At 35.8% G+C, this 19,283-nt stretch overlaps 1 protein-coding gene across 1 annotated transcript in view; it reads right to left on the minus strand.

Moving 5' to 3' along the window:
- LOC107557744 (MLX-interacting protein-like) overlaps positions 1-19,283 on the minus strand; it is a 25,030-nt gene that overhangs the window by 4,248 nt on the left and 1,499 nt on the right. Inside the window, exons 2-14 of the mRNA XM_016241270.1 lie at positions 13,268-13,374; positions 13,099-13,184; positions 12,852-12,941; positions 12,345-12,406; positions 9,676-9,677; positions 9,478-9,563; positions 6,256-6,772; positions 3,967-4,061; positions 2,344-2,464; positions 2,150-2,256; positions 945-968; positions 746-853; positions 488-615 (exon numbers count right to left, since the gene is read on the minus strand). Coding sequence (XP_016096756.1) covers positions 488-615; positions 746-853; positions 945-968; positions 2,150-2,256; positions 2,344-2,464; positions 3,967-4,061; positions 6,256-6,772; positions 9,478-9,563; positions 9,676-9,677; positions 12,345-12,406; positions 12,852-12,941; positions 13,099-13,184; positions 13,268-13,374 — 1,533 coding nt within the window. The remainder of the gene's footprint in view (positions 1-487; positions 616-745; positions 854-944; positions 969-2,149; positions 2,257-2,343; positions 2,465-3,966; positions 4,062-6,255; positions 6,773-9,477; positions 9,564-9,675; positions 9,678-12,344; positions 12,407-12,851; positions 12,942-13,098; positions 13,185-13,267; positions 13,375-19,283) is intronic.

Below are 19,283 nucleotides of genomic sequence, written 5' to 3' on the forward strand. Positions count from 1 at the left end.
TACAACTCTTTTGCTTTAGACCATCTACAAATGTTAAATATTCAATAAAAAGGATTGCTTTACAGTTATTTTCAAAGCTTTCAATGTACTCTCGTTATAAAAGAACGTCATTGTTTTATTTAATTCTCAAAAGTACGTTTTTGTTAAAAACTAACCAAAATGAAAAATAATTTGTTTATAATCTCTGTACAGGAGAGACTTGGTGTTGTTTCCAAACAAAAGGAAATATATCGGTATCAGCTATCGGCCAAAATATCGGCATATTGGATATCGGCAAAATCCAATATCATGCATCCCTACTTAAAACCATTTTTTGTTGGTGAAAATACTAATGGCCTAAGACTTTTGCACAGTATGTTTGTGTTTACTGAGCTCCCCATCACCGATATATCTGTGCACTGAAATAGCATGGCTACAAAGTAGCAGTTTTTCCAAATATAACACTTTCAAATAGTAAAAGAAGAGTCTAATTCATAAATAAACATACCTTATAGATGTATTAAGCTCCTCAATCTCCTCTCGTAGTCTCTTAGTCTCTTCCTGCATCTGTTGTCTCTCTAGTTGCAGTTTGCTAATGTAGTCAACTGTCTTCTGAAGTGTCGCAGCATTACTGATCTGGAAACCCAATAATGGGTGACGGAAAATAATTAATTTTCACTATTTAAAGTACTTGCAGAGACAACTACAAGTACGAATCAAGATGTGATTTTGAGAATCGAGTAAGGAAAGCCAAAAGCAGATTTACGTTTGATTGAGACCTGAGAGTCGGCACGAGATTGCACAACGTCTTGAAGCAGGCATTGATGGTGAATCGCCTCTTCTGCTCGGCAGATATGTGATTCACTCTGCGGCTCTGCGTCAAATCACAGGACAAAATTACAAACAGAGACAGACTGATAAATTAGCAGATATCTGGATATTTCAACATTAAAATTAGTGATAACCTTGCTCGGTTGGCCTAGTTCCCCCTTATGTCAGTTCCCAAATTAAACAGCAGTCAATAGACAAAACAAAAACAAATGTGAATCCAGTAAATATTCAGTAAAACTAGTGTTCATTCAATATAAACAATTTTCTGCACACCTCATATTCCATCATTATATTGACTCATAATTAGGGCTGCCAAGTGATTACCATTTTTAATCGAATCAACTAAATGATTAATCAAATTAATCGTACATCAATTTGAGCTGAGAATTTACCCCCTACAAAAAGATCATTTAAAGTCATTATTGTGTTAAATGAGAACAGAAAAGCTTTAGAAATATATATTTCATTCAATACAGAATGTATTACACATAAACTCTTAAGGCTACAATGTGGCCATAACACTGTTTTCAGAAACTGCATCTGAAGTGTATTTACACAGACTGTTCGAAGGTGGCATGAATGCATTTACACTGCAATAAGAGCTGCATAATTAATGCAATGAGACGGAAAACATTTAATTAAAAAAAAAACAATAATTCTTTTAATACGAAACTAAAACCACCAGTAAATGAGTTCATTGAACCGATTCAATTAAATGACCAGTTCATTCAGAAATGAAGCAACTGACTCTCTCTACAAATGGCTCACTGAATCACTGAATCGTTCGTTCAAAGACGTGGATTCAATCAGTGCTTTGTGTTGCTCAGGAAAGGCCTATCTGTTCTGCTGTGGCTTTGTTCGGGACAATATTTCTTGGTGAAATTGTCAAAAACAGACAATACTGTCTATGAAATGTAACACAATATTCACTTCCTGCTTATTGAACTATTGTATGAAATCAATATCACATTTGCAATCATGCAGATACTCTCTCTTGTGTGGTATTAATAAACTACATCATACGATATAAATATATAACAAAGAAAACCATACAGAAGCATTTTTGCCCTCAAATCTTAAAACTGCATTCTCACAGGCTCCATAACACAGTCAGTCGTCATCCAGCGTTAATCATTTGCATGTGTTATTTTTTCCATAAATTACCACTGGACCATTAATTGCAATAATGATAAAATACATAATTTTGTGCAATAATTTAATGTGCAAATAAATGTTTACATTTGCACTCAGCTTTGAAAGATGTAAATTAACCCTTTGCATTTGCTGAATCGACATCGGTTTGGAAAACCATGTTAGAGTGTAATATCATGAACTATACCTGACTGGCTTCATTTTTGCCTGAGCAGGGGTTGAGGGGTGACTGGGGGCTCGGGACTTGCTCTGCTCCCAGAGGCGACCCTTGACCTGAGACTCGTCCGTCATGTGCTAAAGAAACAGAGAAAAGAAGCTTTCTCAGGAATCCTCAAGTCAGTGAAACACGATAAAGACAAAGGGGATCGGGCTGAATTGAACCTGTACTTGCTGACTGTACGGATGTCTTGTTGTTGGATATAGTTGTGGCAGTTTCCTCTTTGGGTACGATTAGTTGTGGCGACTTCTGTGTCTGAGGGAGAATATGAAAACCAGCGGAACCCTGCAAGGCAGTGCGATTTCTTTTTATATTGTAATTATGCATTGCTTGGGGTAAAGTGAATTATTGTTTACCAGGGTTGAGCAGAATTCAAAATGTAAGAGTTGACTCCTATTTCATTTATGAATCAGAAACTGAACAGACCACACTCCAAACAGAATGGTGGAATTATAGAAATTTACTGAATTGCAATTCAATTAAATTGTACATGCGCACTATAGAAAAATGGGCATGAAAACGTTTTCCCAAGAAGCTGCTTGTTTAGCAGTTTTCTTTCTAATTGAACTAGGAAATTAGGACGGGGCATTTAAAAAAAAAAAGTTAGTCTATTTTATATTACAAAAAAAACAAACTGGCCCTTAGTTTACATCATAGCCATGCACCCTGATTTACTAATTATTTAGTAAATAAGATGCAATAAATTGATCAAAACTTACATTAAAGCATTTATAATGTTGCAAAATATTTTGATTTCAAACAATTTTGTTCTTTTGAACCGTCTAATTATTAAAGAACTCAGAAAAAATGTATAATTTCATTGTATCGTATCGTATCGTTTCCACATTATGTTACGCAGCACAAATACTGTGCAGCACAACTGTTTTCAACATTGATAATAATCAGAAATGTTTCTCAAGCAGCAAAGCAGCATATTAGACTGATTTCTGAAGATCGTGTGACTCTGAAGACTGGAGTAATGATGCTGAAAATACAGCTGCGCATCACAGAAATACATTACATCCTACTATATATTCACATAGAAAATAGCTGTTTTAAATTGTAATAATATTTCACAATTTTTACTAAACTTTTGATCAAATAAATGCAGCCTTGCGGAGCATAAAAGAAAAAAAAGCATGAAATAAAAACCTTACAGACCCCAAACTTTTGAACAGCAGTGCATTATATTAATTCTAATTTGAATTACAATTCAGCATTCTTTCTGCTACCTCGCTTCGAATTTAGGAATGTATCTGGAATTCAAACATTTCTCTCAAATCAGTTCTGAATGGTACACAACCCTGTTCTACAGACGGCGAGGATAGGACGATGAAAGGCTTACACAGGGAATACTGGAGGGGGCAATGACCATACCAGTGCTGGGGACAACATCAGCGCTGAGAGGGGACTGAGTGACAATCACAGCACTGGAGGGACCTGGGAATGGTTATGATGGGAGACGGATAGGATGAGAACACATTTAAAGCCTACTGCAGTTTTCTGCATGATGTTTGGAGATCCATTCTAGTTCCACTATTAGATGAACTTGTACCTCTGAGCATAAAAGAAAAAAAAAGCATGAAATAAAAACCTTACAGACCCCAAACTTTTAAACAGCAGTGCATTATATTAATTCTAATTTGAATTACAATTCAGCATTCTTTCTGCTACCTCGCTTCGAATTTAGGAATGTATCTGGAATTCAAACATTTCTCTCAAATCAGTTCTGAATGGTACACAACCCTGTTCTACAGACGGCGAGGATAGGACGATGAAAGGCTTACACAGGGAATACTGGAGGGGGCAATGACCATACCAGTGCTGGGGACAACATCAGCGCTGAGAGGGGACTGAGTGACAATCACAGCACTGGAGGGACCTGGGAATGGTTATGATGGGAGACGGATAGGATGAGAACACATTTAAAGCCTACTGCAGTTTTCTGCATGATGTTTGGAGATCCATTCTAGTTCCACTATTAGATGAACTTGTACCTCAGTGGCTTGTGTTGCTGTGTGTCGTACTTAGGACTACCAAACAGGGTAATTAATCTTAATTTAAGCATTAACAAATAAAAGTTTGTGCAGCTATTAGGTTCTGCAGGTTGTGTGGATGACACTCTCAGCTTAATTAAAGCGACAGGGCTCTGCACTGCTTCACTCACACAAAAGATGCTGCCATTCTCAAACTGCATACGAAACACAGAAGGTAACACACACACACACTTTATGCAAACAACCTTGCGTGTGCAAAGACGCTGCAGACGTTGCTTTTCTATGAACGAATGCGTTTCGCTTATTTCGTCTGTTGAGCAAAGACGATATTCAATTTCTCCATTTTAAAAAAAAAAGACTTTTGTGATTGACTTGCTAGACTTCTCCTTATGGATTTAATTCAGAAATAAATGACCGATAGCGAGAGGTATAAAAAAACAAATAAAAACTGCAGGAATAGAGGGTCTGTCATCTTATGGCACCTTGCACATGTCCAGTGTAAGAAAAAAAGATAGTCATTTTAACAGTAAAAGACTACAAAAAAGGCTAGAGTAAAAATCTGTTCATTGGTAGGTAAGTTTCCTTACTCTACATGGTGAAAACTAATACATCTCAGACATTGCATGTCATTTTACGGTAAAATACTCTTAAATGTATAGTTTTTGAAGTAAAGAGAACACCTCATAGAAGTCGTTTTATATAAAACTGTAAAATTACATGAATTCTCTATGGTAGCTCACATCTGATGGCTTATCATTGAAATAATTGTTTCTTAGTTTTTTTTTTCTAATCAGTTATATGCCCATTAGGCTTTTATGTACCTTATGTTGTTAAATTAACGTTCACTGCATTGTTTTAGTGCGGTGTGCATTACCGTGATGGTGTTTTTTGTGTGCGTATGACACTGGGTTCCTTCTAAATATTAGTATTCACCTCAGCTTGTGGAAAAGCTACTTGTGATGAACTCTTGTAAATCTTAGACAACTATTATATGGAAGAGGTATTTCTACTTAAAAAAGCAAAACGATGATGGGTGCGGTGGACAAGTAATGTGATTAGGGGTGCAACGGATCACGAAACTCACGGTTCGGATCGTTTTGCGGTTTGAGTCTTTTTTCGGATCAGCAAACAAGCAAACAAAAAAATTCCAAAACGGTTTAGTGGGGTGAAATAAAAGTAACTTTGCTTTCCACTTATTACTTAAAGAGCACCAAGTACTTCTTCGATACCACAGCAGAAACTACTGGCCTAGCAGTGAACAGTTTGATCAGTAACAAAACAGGAACAAACATAATAGATAAATACAACAGAACAAATTACGATTAAAATACGGTCTAACAGTAGCATTCAAGTACAGAAATGTAATAATTAAGTGCAAAATAACACTGCATAGTGTTCACTGTATTAATTTAATATAGATTAATCTTTGTTTTTGTTGTTTAACATAAATGATAAGACTGCAGCAGCCATTTATAGACTGATACACATCCGATTTCTGTGTGCTTACGTTCATTTAAGACATTACAGTCTGTTTACGAGGATACATGATCATTTTGAGTCTGTTCAAGCAGAAGGAGATGAGAAAGAGAACCGAATTCTGTGTTTGCACACTGTCTGATGCAGTTTGTGCGCAATTACCGAAACAATTAGCCTCTTTTTGCACTTGAATGGTTTAAAATCACTTGGATGTTTAAATTGGCAAGACTTAAAAACAAATGCAAACGATAAACTTTTACTCTGAGATGGTTAAACATGCGTGCAAACGGCGATCCGTAACGGCCCTAAATGTAATCGATGTATGGCGCGAACACCAGTAACACTGACTACCGCCTAAGCCTAGTGAATTATAAATGTAAAAAAACAGATCGAAGCATTTTGGTATATTAACATATTTTTAGATAACCGTTTTCAACCTGTAAAACGCACATTTACCATTTACATTTGTTAAAACTGAAAATGCTGCTACCGTACTTTTTACAGTAAGGTTCTAGTGGCAACCACAGCTGCCTCTTGTTTTCTTTCTTTTTTACAGTGCAGCGTGAGTATGTTAGAAAGCCTGCTTTGAGGAGAGGCACAAACCTGTGAGTATGAGCTGAGGAGATGGCAGCGGGACAATCTGTCTCTGTGGATGTCTGGCCTTTTTGCTAGAGACAGGAGGCAGAATGGATTTGGGCAAGGCGAAGTTGACCGGCTGTGAGCTGAGTGACGCGGAGACCGCAGGCTGTGGAGACGGTGCGGTGGGCAGCTCAAAGCTTGATCTGTGACTGAAGGTGGTGGCTGCATCAGAGGGAGTTACTGTGGAAGGGGCAGCGTGCGTGATCACGGACGGAGCCGGGACGCTCGAGACTGTAGTGACGGTGGAAACACCTCCACACTGGAGAGGCTGTGGGGCTGCTGGGACAGGAGGAGCTGGCGCTGGGATGGAGGGGGTCACTTGCTCTGGGAAAAGAGGCATGTAGGTTTGTTGGTAGGACGGGCCAACAGCGTTACCATTATCCTGACTGGCGACTGAGAGGTGGCTGGGCAAAGGAGCAGAAGGGATGAGACGGTAGTCCAGCGGCAGAGAGGGAAGCTCAGTGGAGAGCGGCATGGGAGCCTAACAAACAACAGACACCAAAATCAGCTCACTCTCACAGAGACAACAGACCTCTCTTGTGAGCACACCATTGTCTGGGACAAACAAACACTGCATCTCACAAGTAGGGATAAACCATTTGTGACCCTGGAGCACAAAACCAGTCACATGGGTCAATTTTATGAAATTGAGATATATACATCATCTGAAAGCTGAATAAATAAGCTTTCCATTGATGTATGGTTTGTTAGGCTAGGACCAATATTTGGCTGAGATACAACTATTTGAAAATCTGGAATCTGAGGGTGCAAAAAAATCTAAATATTGAGAAAATCATCTTTAAAGTTGTCCAAATGAAGTTCTTAGCAATGCATATTACTAATCAAACATTAAGTTTTGATATATTTACAGTAGGAGATTTACAAAATATCTTCATGGAACATGATCTTTACTTAATATCCTAATGATTTTTGGCATAAAAGAGAAATGTATAATTGTGACCCATACAATGTATTGTTGGCTATTGCTACAAATATCCCCCAGCGACTTAACACTGCTTTTGTGCTGCAGGGACACATATAGTTAATATCTGCAATATGTTTGCTATTATTTGTATGAACCGGTATAAGATATACAATACATTAATACTTAACACTATAAACCTTAAAGTCGCCCTGTAGTGAAAATCAACTTTTTTATGTTGTTTATTTGTCTATGTGGTGTTTTTAATATGCTTTTAGATAAACCATGTGCCAATCTATTAATCAACACCATTGCTGTGTATTTTCTCCTTAAAACTGTAGTTTCCCAAAGGCTGACCCAGAAATGCGGTTTGAAGCAGCCCTCGGTTTGCGACGTCACAAACCAATAACCAATCACGTCAAGGGATCGATTCCTATCACTAGCATGCAAAATATACCAATACCGGCACAAAACCAAAAATAAATTAGACCAAAAAACCCATGAGGACGTGGTTTAATGTGAATTTAGAACCGCTAACTTGCATTATAGCCCGCAGCAACAGTGTAAAAGTAGCCCGGAGTCAGACGCACTTCACACGCGTATGCTCGCGGGCGCGAATTAACAATCACAAACGGCTGCATTCCAGTCTTCAAGGCATTTTAGGACACAACATCGTCAAGTAAGTAACTTTAACGAATGTTACAGTATTCACTGTGATCAAATCTACTACAAGCCTTCTGTCATTTGATTGACAGTTCATAGCTTTTCAGCAAATTACAAGCCTTTTGGTATCACTGTAAAACTGTCCACCATCATGTCATGGTTCATGTGCTCCTCGCTAAGAGAACGTGTGAAAATGTCTTTATTGATCTGTAATCTATTGCTGCACTCATAATTCGTGTGAAAATTATTAAAAGTTGTTGGTGCTTTATTGCCGCTAGTGTGCATTTCAGTTGGAAACCGCAGTAAATGCATGTACATGCACACTTTTGGAGATTTGCAGAAATGTAAAGGCACGTTTTTCCAGTGAGCCTGCGGTGGATTTAATGCACTTTTTATTTGATCATTGGCCTTTTAAATAACTGCGCCAGTATGCTAGTTTTACGCTCCCTTCTTGCGTCACAACTTGTAGGCATGAAAGCGTTACAGATATTTTAATAGTGTCTACAATTTAAAAAAATTACTTTTACGTCATCAGTAATAATGGTTCATGCAAGTCCTCACTATAAAATGTTAATAATTTTAACAAAATAAGAGATCATAAAAATTGATTTTTATTATTATTTTTTATTTAGTGCTGCCCTGAATAAGCTATTTTACATAACAGATGTGTGCATATAGTCCACAAGACAAAATAAGTACTCAGTTTACACAAATGCTACAAAGTTAACATTCACTTGATTCTTAACACTGTGTCGTTAGCCGGATGATCAGTGGCTACGTTTCTGTGATAGTTCTTCATGAGTTGGGAGTAAACAAAATTTACATTTATGAACAACAGTAACATGTGCAAAAGTGTTATATAGAAAATAAACATTCTACTCTTATTAAATGTACCATTTTTCTACTATAGTATTACACTGAACTGACCGACAACTCGAAAAAAAGGTTTGTTTTCCAAGGCACTTTGTGACTTTTCTTATTTCATACACAAAAAGTGCAAAACTCTGACAAAATATGATTTTTTTGATGATTTGATATTTTATAATCGTGATTTTATAATTTCTAAATATAAAGCAAAAAGTAGAAATGAATGACTAATAAGACCATAAGGGCTCCTCTGCTGCCATCTACTGGTTATAGCGGTAATTTGATGTGTTTGTTTACCACAAAGTATATTTTGGCCATCCCGTTAAAAATAACATTTAAACTGGATCATTTTTAGAGTGCTGGAAATGGAAAAAATGGTCACAGTCTGGAGCCCTGAATAAACGTTTTGAACAGCTATCATATGTCAAGTCCCAGATCTTGTGGATTATCCAGGTAACGACACGCATTAAGAAAGTGTATGTAAAGTATTTTGTGTAAATTTGCTTCGGTTTATTCACAGGCAGTACTTAAAAACATGCAATTTTTATGATCCTTCTTATTAAAATGAACATTTGGCACAGTATTAATTAGACTACGCAGACACGGTCAGTTATGCATCATCTGTAATCATTCTAATGGGTTACAATGTTTCATAATTATCATGAAGCAGCTGTGCATTGGTGGTGGAGGGCAGGAAGGGCATATGAAGTAGGAATCGGTGAATGGGTGGTTACCTGTGTTTGGGAGCTGCTGCTGGTTAAGGCAGTGACTGCTGGGGCAGTGGGGGGGAAGGCTGGCGGACGCAGGGTGTGAAACAAATCTAGTTACAAAAACACAAAGTAGTAAAAAACCTTTGAACAACATTACAACAAAATGTCTGATCCAGTGGGTTAACTCTCGAACTGCTCCGACAGATTCAGTTAATATGTTACCGCTAAAAGAGTGATTTAGATGCAAGGATGTACACTACTGGTGAAACGTCTGAAATAATTATGATTGTTTTTGTTTTGTTTTTGAAAGAAGTCTCTTATGCTCATAAAGGCTGCATTTATTTATATCAAAACTACAATACAACTGTAATAATGTGAAATATTATTACAATTTAAAATATCTATTTTAACATTTTAAATTAATGTATTTCTGTGATGCGCAGCTGTATTTTCAGCATCATTCCTCCAGTCTTCAGTGTCACGTGATCTTCAGAAATCAGTATAATATGCTGATCTGCTGCTCGATTATTAATAATTACTCGTATTATCAACAACAAATGTGTTTTTTCTGCTTAATATTTTCTTAGAAACCATGATACATGTTTTACAAGATTCTTTGAAGTTCAAAGAACAGCATTTATTTGAAACAAACTTTTTGTAACATTATAAATGTCTTTACTGTTACTTCTGATTAATGTAATGCATCCTTGCTGAATAAAAAGTATAATTTTTTTAATTACTTACACCGAAGCTTTGAATGGTATTGCATCATGGTTTCCATGGAAAGCAGCAAAAAAATGTTTTACATTGGTAATAATAATCAGAAACGTTTCACGAGCAGCGAATCAGCATATTATACTGATTTCTGAAAATCATGTGACTCTGAAGACTGGAGGAATGATGCTGAAAATTCAGCTTTGATTATCTTTTTACTGTAGTTGTGCAGTCTTGGTGATTATAAAAGGCTTCTTTCAAAACCACCTTTGAACAACATTACAACAAAATGTCTGAGCCAGTGGGTTAACTCTCGAACTGCTCCGACAGATTCAGTTAATATGTTAGAAAAATTGATTTGACTAATTAATTAATTCAAAATGAACAGCTAAAAGAGTGATTTAGATGCAAGGATGTACACTACTGGTGAAAAGTCTGAAATAATTATGATTGTTTTTGTTTTGTTTTTGAAAGAAGTCTCTTATGCTCATAAAGGCTGCATTTATTTATATCAAAACTACAATACAACTGTAATAATGTGAAATATTATTACAATTTAAAATATCTATTTTAACATTTTAAATTAATGTATTTCTGTGATGTGCAGCTGTATTTTCAGCATCATTCCTCCAGTCTTCAGTGTCACGTGATCTTCAGAAATCAGTCTAATATGCTGATTTGCTGCTCAATTATTAATAATTACTCGTATTATCAACAACAAATGTGTTTTTTCTGCTTAATATTTTCTTAGAAACAATGATACATGTTTTACAAGACTCTTCGAAGTTCAAAGAACAGCATTTATTTGAAACAAACTTTTTGTAACATTATAAATGTCTTTACTGTTACTTCTGAATAATGTAATGCATCCTTGCTGAATAAAAAGTATAATTTTTTTAATTACTTACACCGAAGCTTTGAATGGTATTGCATCATGGTTTCCATGGAAAGCAGCAAAAAAATGTTTTACATTGGTAATAATAATCAGAAAATGCACTTCAAGACAGTCAACAAGGAGTCAAAATTAACTTTTTCCAAAGCCATTTCAATGTCCCTCAACATCGCCTACCTGAGCACAATCACAAAAGAAACTGAACGATGCAACCTTTAAACAAGGCACCTGCTCAACACCCATTATGCAATTACTATACTAAACTTACAGAGCACCTAAAGGGACATGGTGGAGTTGGGAGAAAAATTATATTTGAATGCTTTTCCGTTCCATGTCTTAAAAGTACAAAAGCCTATATAAGCGATGAATCCGATTAGAATGCCACTATAATTCAAGTTATGAAAGCCAAAAATATCCCTTGTTTTGGTGTTTTTTTATACCTTTATAGTTGAGTAATATCACACAAGCTGTTTTCCTAAACATTAACACGTGAGCATGATCGCAAATATGATATTAAATTTATCCGACAGTTCAATGAACAAGAAGTTAATATTGAGTGAGTTGCATTTTTTCTGTTTCGCCAATGAAAATAGCTCCAAACCAAGCCGGAGCAGAACATCTGTGCACCTCAGAGAAACCCTGCAGTGTTTTGTTTCTGAAAGAATCATTTGAGTCAATGATTCAATAATCCATTCAAAAAGACAGTCACTTGCTTCATTTCTAAATGAATCAGCCGTTTTGAATGAATCGCTTGAACGATTCAATGACTCATTCACTCATTAAAACAGAGACTTGCTGCCACCTACTGGTTGGTTTTAGTGGCATATTTATTTATCCATGAAAGGCTTGAACCAATCAAGGTACCAACCAGCACAAAGCCACACTCAGCAAAACATTGTTTAATTACGTTATCAAAAAAACAAAATATTGAGATATAATTTTCTGGTCAATATCGCACACCCCTAATTGTAATATGCTACTAAAACCATTCACAATTCCTTATTATACACACATTATAAATGTGTGTGTGTGTGTTTGCATGTATATACATACATACATATATATATATATATAAACTAAGGTAATTACAACCATTTTTCCTAAATTGTAAGACAGTACAGAGACTATATGCCGGACTAAACTCTCTTAGGCAGTGCTAATCTTTTCATAGGAATAAATTACAAATTGCAAACAAATAGTAAACAACTGCAATAACGGCATGCATGCACACACTTCACTTAGATGCTCACTTCAAAGCATTATCAACAACAGTGAAAAATGTTACAATATTCCTTTTAAAATTACCCTGAGAAGGCTGGACAGGTCTTCATCCTTGTGCTTCTGTAACTATAAATATGAATGTGTACATTATAATAAATATGCAACTGTAATAACATAAGTAGCTATAAATATGAATTTGAACAAGTTAAAATAAAGCAATAAGCCCCAAGAAGCCGTGGTTTATTGCTTTTATAAAACGGTTATTCCATATACGTAGTAAGGTTTCACAAAATAAAACAGAGCAAATAAAGTGTAATGATATTAATAAACACAGTATTCTTCCACCAAACAATGTAGCTCCTCAGAAACAGTTGTGGTTGCTACAAAGTGGTTGCCGAGCAACACACAAACCTAAACAAAGCTGTGTGTTACTTTGTAGCGTCATTTACAACAGCTTCGAACGCGGCTCAGCCAATCAGAGCCAAGCACCGGAACTCCCCGCTTTATAACAAGTGACAATACTTTATAAATTACACTGTTAAAAGTTTAATGTGGGGGCAAATAAACTTACCCTTTTCTTGAAATATGTTCTCCATTTATGATATTCTCGGATCACGATTTCGATTCTCCTTTTCCAGTACTTTCCTTCTGTAGCGATCGCCTAGTTAACAGAGAAACACGGCATGAAGAGGCGTGATCTGACCTGAGAAATGAAAGCTGCAAATTCTTCTTCTTCAAAAAAAAAAAATGGGTATGCATGTATTTAGACCTTCAGATCTGAAGAAACAGAAAAATATTTGTATAGTCAAACGACACACCTCTGTTGGCCGATGTACCCCCGAGTCCATATTTCCATCCAAAGGAGTGACAAAATGACACACAGGGTTCTGTCTCTTCTCTACATCTGCAGAAAACAAGGCGTTGCAGAAGGACATCACCAATTGCATTCGTTTCTGAGTAATCTGTGTGTTCAGGGGTTAGACTTACATTGCATATACCAGGCTCTCCAAATAGCGTTGTTGAGGCGAATCTTGTCTCTCCACAGCAGCTTCAGGCCTTTGAAGTTCTTCCATTTCGGTGACACCAACCTTCCACTTATAGAAACAACATAAATGTGTGTTAACTTTTCTGAATCGCAAGACACAGGTGTAGCTGTGGTACTAATTTTAGCGCTGTCAGATCATTGTTCATTGAATTTTTCCATTTTCCACAAACAGGTGGATGTCATTCCCCAAACTTTGCAACATGTACGTGTCCGGAAAACAAAGGATTCATGCATATTCTGAACGGATTATAGCCTATAAAGCATGCAAAGCGCACTCTTTATAATATCACTAAAAATACAATATATGAAAAAATGTAGTCGAATCAGTCACTGCTGATTTGCTTGTACACTAAACATTTAGACCATTTTTAAATGGTCTAACAGCAGAGATTCTTAAATCATTTAGAGCTCCTTGGATTCGACCCACTTTATTTTCCTGATCCATCTGAAATAAAATTATATTACATCATTTGCTTGTGACTTGTATTTGTTGTGTAGGATCCATGTACGACGGACTTGTGATTTGATGACATAATTACGGCTTTGTTTATTCAGAAACAAAGTAATGATATTTCTGTCCTTCATTTGGTTAGTCTAGTTAGTGCTGCTGTTGGAAAACGAGTCGGACAACTTTTGTTGCGTCACGATCATGAGAAACTTAAGTTGTGAAAATCAAAATACACCCTGTATTTCTTACGGCTTCCGTACACAAAAACATCTTTTGTATCCATATTACCCCGTCAACCTGAATTTTACAGTAATATGTATTATTCTTATTATTTTACTATTGTAATATGCATAACAGACATAAATTCCCTTTCATGCATAATTGTGTTCTGAGCTATAAAAGGAAAAGTTGCCATTATGCAAATAATGAAGTGTTTTAAAGCGCACAATAATCCAGGTATGTCAATTCTCAGTTGTGATTATCACCATAACCGCCTGGACTTGGTTTGCGTCTATTGCATCGTTTCATTTCTTGTTGTGTCGCATAACTACTGCACCACGTCAGTCTTTACATTTCACTCAAGAGTCACTAACTGGTGAAATTAAACGCTTTCAGACTCATCTGAAGTTGCAACAGATTATTCTGGAATATCGCTGTTTATAGGCAAAATGTTTAACTCTGGAATGATAATAAACCAAAAGTGTATAATAATATAATTATTCAAATGTGAATAATTTAACCTGATCTTTTAAAATCAAACTTTTTACTCTAAAATCAAAGCATTCACAAATGAATCATCATGAAAAGTGTTTTGCTCTGTGTGTAATTTATTTACAAATGTTTCCCATTGCTGCTGGTATGAAGCCGTTTGGTCCATTTCTGGATTGAGCAATAAAGTATATCAGTTCTCTAGCTGTTTTACATAAAGAATACTGCAATGAGATACTCTACACACAAAATAAATATCTTTATGTGAATTCTATTAATCAAATCATTAATGACTATAAGTAGGGATGCATGATATTGGATTTTGCCGATATGCCGATATTTTTCAACTTATTTTGGCCGATATACCGATATTTTTCAACTCATTTTGGCCGATATACCGATATTTTTCAACTCATTTTGGCCGATAGCCGATATTTTTCAACTCATTTTGGCCGATATACCGATATTTTTCAACTCATTTTGGCCGATATACCGATATTTTTCAACTCATTTTGCCGATAGCCGATATTTTTCAACTCATTTTGGCCGATAGCCGATATTTTTCAACTCATTTTGGCCGATAGCCGATATTTTTCAACTCATTTTGGCCGATAGCCGATATTTTTCAACTCATTTTGGCCGATAGCCGATATTTTTCAACTCATTTTGGCCGATAGCCGATATTTTTCAACTCATTTTGGCCGATAGCCATACCGATATATTTCTTTTTGTTTGGAAACAACACCAAGTCTCTCCTGTACAGAGATTATAAACAAATTATTTTTCATTTTGGTTACATTTTAAACAAAAACTTACTTTTGAGAATTAAATAAAACAATTATGTTCTTTTATAACGAGAGTACATTAAAAGCTTTGAAAATAACTGTAAAGCAATCCTTAACATTTTATTTGAATATTTAACATTTGTAGATGGTCTGAAGCAAACAAGTTGTACAAATTCTGAAAATCTTTTAGAGCTCCTTGTGTTTAAGTTTTCTTAATAAGTACATATTACACATTAATGAATAAATCTGTATATATATATATATATATTATTTCATTTACAAATGTCATGTTTGTGATTTTTATTGGTGTAAGCTTGCCATTATCGGCAGACTTCGATAACGCTCTGACAATATCGTGTATCCCTAACTATAAGAAAGGAAACTATCGGTATATCCATATATCGGCCAAAATGAGTTTAAAAATATCGGCATATCGGATATCGGCAAAATCTAATATCATGCATCCCTACTTATAGTCATTAATGATTTGACAGATTTTGCCAAACGCTCTATGTTGCTATACAACCAAACAAGAAAATAATGAGACCGTAGTCCATGCAACTAGCTTCACAACTTGATTCAGACAAAACTACACAAGAGCAAGATCTGATTAAAGTAGTGAGTGAGTAGAGTCATGCACTTCCTGCAAGGCGGAACAGAACGGTGCATTTGGGTCTGAATTGCGAAATTCTAACATGAAGATAGAAATCTAAACACAAAGAGATGGCCACAGAATTTTGGTCTTTTTATTATAGTTCCTCAGTTTAAGTGTGAAACAGATGACGGTGAATGCATCATTTAAAGAAAACAAACAGGAGTCTGTCATGCTTGGAAATAAAACAACAACCACATCCACAACCGTTAACACAAATAATAAAAAATAAAAAAATAGGCACGTTTATAATCTGGGCAAGCACTGAACTTGAACACTTTATTTATTTGAGCTCAAGTTAAAATCTGCAAATGGTGCTTTACGAAACCCATTTCTTCAACATTCAGTCGGAACGATCTTATTTCTGTGCTCTATATTCTCTACCACGCTGAAAACTGAATATATTAAAAGTACATTTGTAATTTTGTCACACCCCAAGACTATTTAAGTGAACTTCACACAGTTGCGGTCAGAATGGACCTGAAAAAAAAAAAGTTAATCATTTTAATAAAAGATTATTTGGTCTTGTGGACTATATGTAAACATTTGTTATGCGAGAACTAAAAAAAAAAGCTATTTTTGAATTACTCTTATTTCATTAAAACGACTACTACTATCGTGTGTGTGTGTGTTTAGAAGAATTTCTGTGTAAACAACAGCTTTCAAACCAAGAGATATTTTAAAAAGTGGTCCATGTGACTTTAGGGTGAAAGCACTAGGGAAGCTAATGAATAAATCTGTATATATATATATATATATATATATATATATAAATAATTTAATTTACAAGCGTCTAATTTTTTTTCATGTAAGCTATACCTTCTGACCTTTAAATCAAACCATACTCGTGATTTTATGACATCAACTACTGCTTTATTTAATCAGAAACACAATCTTAATGTTATTTGTGTATTTTACATTCATTTTATTACAAGTAGGCCAACAGCGCCCCCTAAGTAAATAAAAAGCCTTACCGGACGGACATATCGGCATCATTTTTCATATCGGGCCGATACCAATATTTGCATTTTATGCCATTATCGGCAGACTTCGATAACGCTCTGACAATATCGTGTATCCCTAACTATAAGAAAGGAAACTATCGGTATATCCATATATCGGCCAAAATGAGTTTAAAAATATCGGCATATCGGATATCGGCAAAATCTAATATCATGCATCCCTACTTATAGTCATTAATGATTTGACAGATTTTGCCAAACGCTCTATGTTGCTATACAACCAAACAAGAAAATAATGAGACCGTAGTCCATGCAACTAGCTTCACAACTTGATTCAGACAAAACTACACAAGAGCAAGATCTGATTAAAGTAGTGAGTGAGTAGAGTCATGCACTTCCCGCAAGGCGGAACAGAACGGTGCATTTGGGTCTGAATTGTGAAATTCTAACATGAAGATAGAAATCTAAACACAAAGAGATGGCCACAGAATTTTGGTCTTTTTATTATAGTTCCTCAGTTTAAGTGTGAAACAGATGACGGTGAATGCATCATTTAAAGAAAACAAACAGGAGTCTGTCATGCTTGGAAATAAAACAACAACCACATCCACAACCGTTAACACAAATAATAAAAAATAAAAAAATAGGCACGTTTATAATCTGGGCAAGCACTGAACTTGAACACTTTATTTATTTGAGCTCAAGTTAAAATCTGCAAATGGTGCTTTACGAAACCCATTTCTTCAACATTCAGTCGGAACGATCTTATTTCTGTGCTCTATATTCTCTACCACGCTGAAAACTGAATATATTAAAAGTACATTTGTAATTTTGTCACACCCCAAGACTATTTAAGTGAACTTCACACAGTTGCGGTCAGAATGGACCTGAAAAAAAAAAAGTTAATCATTTTAATAAAAGATTATTTGGTCTTGTGGACTATATGTAAACATTTGTTATGCGAGAACTAAAAAAAAAAGCTATTTTTGAATTACTCTTATTTCATTAAAACGACTACTACTATCGTGTGTGTGTGTGTGTTTAGAAGAATTTCTGTGTAAACAACAGCTTTCAAACCAAGAGATATTTTAAAAAGTGGTCCATGTGACTTTAGGGTGAAAGCACTAGGGAAGCTACAATTCTCGGTATAACACTGAACCGTTCCGCATGACATTCAGTTCAACCCGTGCTTTTTTGGGGGGGGTTTGCGGTTAAATAATTTCCATGCGTTTTCTGTTTAGAAGAATTTCTGTGTAAACAACAGCTTTCAAACCAAGAGATATTTTAAAAAGTGGTCCATGTGACTTTAGGGTGAAAGCACTAGGGAAGCCACAATTCTCGGTATGACACTGAACCGTTCCGCACGACATTCAGTTCAACCCGTGCTTTTTTTGGGGGGTTTTGCGGTTAAATAATTTCCATGCGTTTTCTTTGTCACTGAACTGGCTCCGCTCGTGTGTCTGTGAAACCTGCTGCCCGTTTTTCCTCCACAACATCAGCCCAGTGTTTGAAATAACTTCCTTTTGTGATCTAACCCGGCTTCTTTCATCACAGAACGAGGAAGAAAACATACCGTAATAAAGGCAATGTCGATTAGCAATGCACTTAATCGTTATTAAAAATACCCGAGCTGGCTTGAAGAGCACAGATACTCTGCAGTCTTCACGTTTCATCATTCAGAATAGGGCTGGACAATAATTCAATATCAATATGTATCGCGATATAATTCTTTTCAATAACGGTGATATGATTTTTAAACACATTTCCGATATTTCGATACACATTACCAGTGTTTCCCATACACTGATGTATTTGTGGCGTTTGACTTCGTTGAATAAACATGAGCGCTGCACGTTTCACAATCATAACACGCGCGGGTGTTTTATATGAATGTATCTCTGAAGGGAACCGACTGTCTTCAGAATAGTTTAGATGGCATGTTTATCTGATAAAGTAGCGTTCATGAGCGGAGCTGCTGTGTTTACAGCCGTTACTGGAGAAACCGCTGTTTCTGCCGCTCTCACAGCGCCTCCTGCTGGCAGACAAGCAGTTCGCATTTTTCGATAAGCCCGTCTCCAGCAACATGCTTTTGTTGTAGCTCTTTATTTCTGCAGCGGCTCAGAGCACTTTTCATATTCTTTATCCTGGCTGAAGCACATTTGTTTCAATCTATAACAATAATCAGCCGTCCTACATTACAGTCAAAGGTTTTTGAACAGTAAGATTTTTAATGTTTTTTGTTTTTTTTAAGAATTCTCTTCTGCTCACCAAGCCTGCATTTATTTGATCCAAAATGCACCAAAAGCAGTAACATTTTGAAATATTTTTACTATTTAAAATAACTGCTTTCTATTTGAATATATTTTAAAATGTAATTTATTCATGTGATCAAAGCTAAATTTT

Source organism: Sinocyclocheilus grahami, unplaced genomic scaffold (assembly GCF_001515645.1).
Source record: "Sinocyclocheilus grahami isolate Dianchi unplaced genomic scaffold, SAMN03320097.WGS_v1.1 scaffold618.1, whole genome shotgun sequence".
NCBI lineage: Eukaryota > Metazoa > Chordata > Actinopteri > Cypriniformes > Cyprinidae > Sinocyclocheilus > Sinocyclocheilus grahami.